General features: G+C 47.7%; 1 protein-coding gene across 1 annotated transcript in view; it reads left to right on the forward strand.

Moving 5' to 3' along the window:
* The window catches only part of LOC103362418 (arfaptin-1-like), an 8,200-nt gene that overhangs the window by 1,011 nt on the left and 5,523 nt on the right, over window positions 1-1,666 (forward strand). Inside the window, exon 2 of the mRNA XM_008288768.1 lies at window positions 873-935. Coding sequence (XP_008286990.1) covers window positions 879-935 — 57 coding nt within the window. The 5' untranslated portion in view covers window positions 873-878. The remainder of the gene's footprint in view (window positions 1-872; window positions 936-1,666) is intronic.

Below are 1,666 nucleotides of genomic sequence, written 5' to 3' on the forward strand. Positions count from 1 at the left end.
GTTCTGACGTGCACGCTGAAGCTTGAGGAGATGAAACTTTGTCAACTTTGACGTTCTCTTTATGTTGCGGAGGAAACGTTCCTGGAACATGTCGTGACGCTGACAGCAGCTGGTTCTGGATCTGGTTCCTCAACACTGGACCCTGATCATCACGTGTTGGACCGTTCTTAGTTGTTTCGGTTATGGTTCGGGTTCGGGTTATTCGTCGTCCTGCTTTACTTCCTGGACTAAACAGAACACACCCGACCCGAGCTGCTCTCAGGACCTTCACGCGTCCGTCAGAACCTCCCCTGATGTTCTGATTGTACTCTGATTACTTTGTCTCAGCTTCAGGCTGACGGTCGGGTTACAGCTTGGATCAGGACGGACGTTGGACCTTCAGACCTCTGAATGAAGCAGCAGAACATCTCCGGCCTTTGATCTGCTCAGTGGAGGCTTCACAGCTTCATCCTGGGTCTGGTCCAGAACTTTGGTGGTTGTTCTGTGACCCGGCCACTAGGTGGAGGCAGACCACCGTAGAGCTGCTGTTGAACTGACTATAAACCATCACGCTGCTTCAATGTTCTCTGACATCTGAACATCTGGTCCGATCGGACCAAACAGCAGAATGTGGAACCGTTCTCCTGCTCTTACTTCTCATATGTTCATTTCTAATGTTTCTGAACCTTCAGGTTGGGTTCAGGTTCAGGTGAAGGTGTGACGTTGAAGAAACGATCCAGAACGTTTTCATGTTTTAAAGTAAATCAGCAAAATGTTCAGAAGACGCTCCAGTGATGACGTTTATTATTGTTGTTGTTGATGTTGATGAAGGTCCAGCTGAGCGTTTCTGAGGAACAACCAGACGTGAGTTTGTGCTTTTGTGTTTTATGCAGAAGAAGATGATGATGGAGGCGGAGCAGCCGGGAGGCGGAGCTAAAGAAGACTCTCGTCCAATGGTGAGGCGGTGTGAAAGCCAATCATTTATTTATTGATCCAGCAGATTCTCATCTCAGTCTCTCTGAGGAAGGTTCTGGTTCTGCAGGATCAGAAACAGGAGGAGGAAGGTTCTGGTTCTACAGGGTCAGAACAAAGAGATCTTGGGCTCAGACCTGTGTGACTTCCTGACTAAAGGCCGTGGTGCGTTCAAGGACTGTTGGAACGTTTCTGATGAGTGCTGTCCAGCCGACGGTTGAAGGACACAGTGAGCTCAGATGTTCAGGTTCAGCCGTTAACGGACCAACAGTCCTCCATCACTTAATCAGGAGCAGAACCAGCTTTAGGCTCCACCTGCAGAACCGGGTCCAGCAGAACCAGAACGCTCCTCAGGGAAGGTTCCACTTTAACCTGACTGGTGGAAGAACGAGTCCGACTGGTTTCTGAAAGTGTTGAACTGTTGTCCAGCAGCAGCGAAACGTCCAGTGTGTCCCCGAGGTGCCTCCTGAAGGGATCAACGAAGTTCTGTCTAATCTCACATAATCTGTAATCCATAATCAATGTAATCTATAATCCATAATCTATATAATCTATAATCCATAATCGATCTAATCTATAATCCATAATCGATCTAATCTATAATCCATAATCGATCTAATCTATAATCCATACGGGTGGGGTGCACCTGCTTCTCTAAACACACTTGGAAGCTCCACATGGTTCCTGATTGAAGCAGCTGTTAGCTATCACACGC

Source organism: Stegastes partitus, unplaced genomic scaffold (genome assembly GCF_000690725.1).
Source record: "Stegastes partitus isolate 25-593 unplaced genomic scaffold, Stegastes_partitus-1.0.2 Scaffold573, whole genome shotgun sequence".
NCBI classification, from domain to species: domain Eukaryota; kingdom Metazoa; phylum Chordata; class Actinopteri; family Pomacentridae; genus Stegastes; species Stegastes partitus.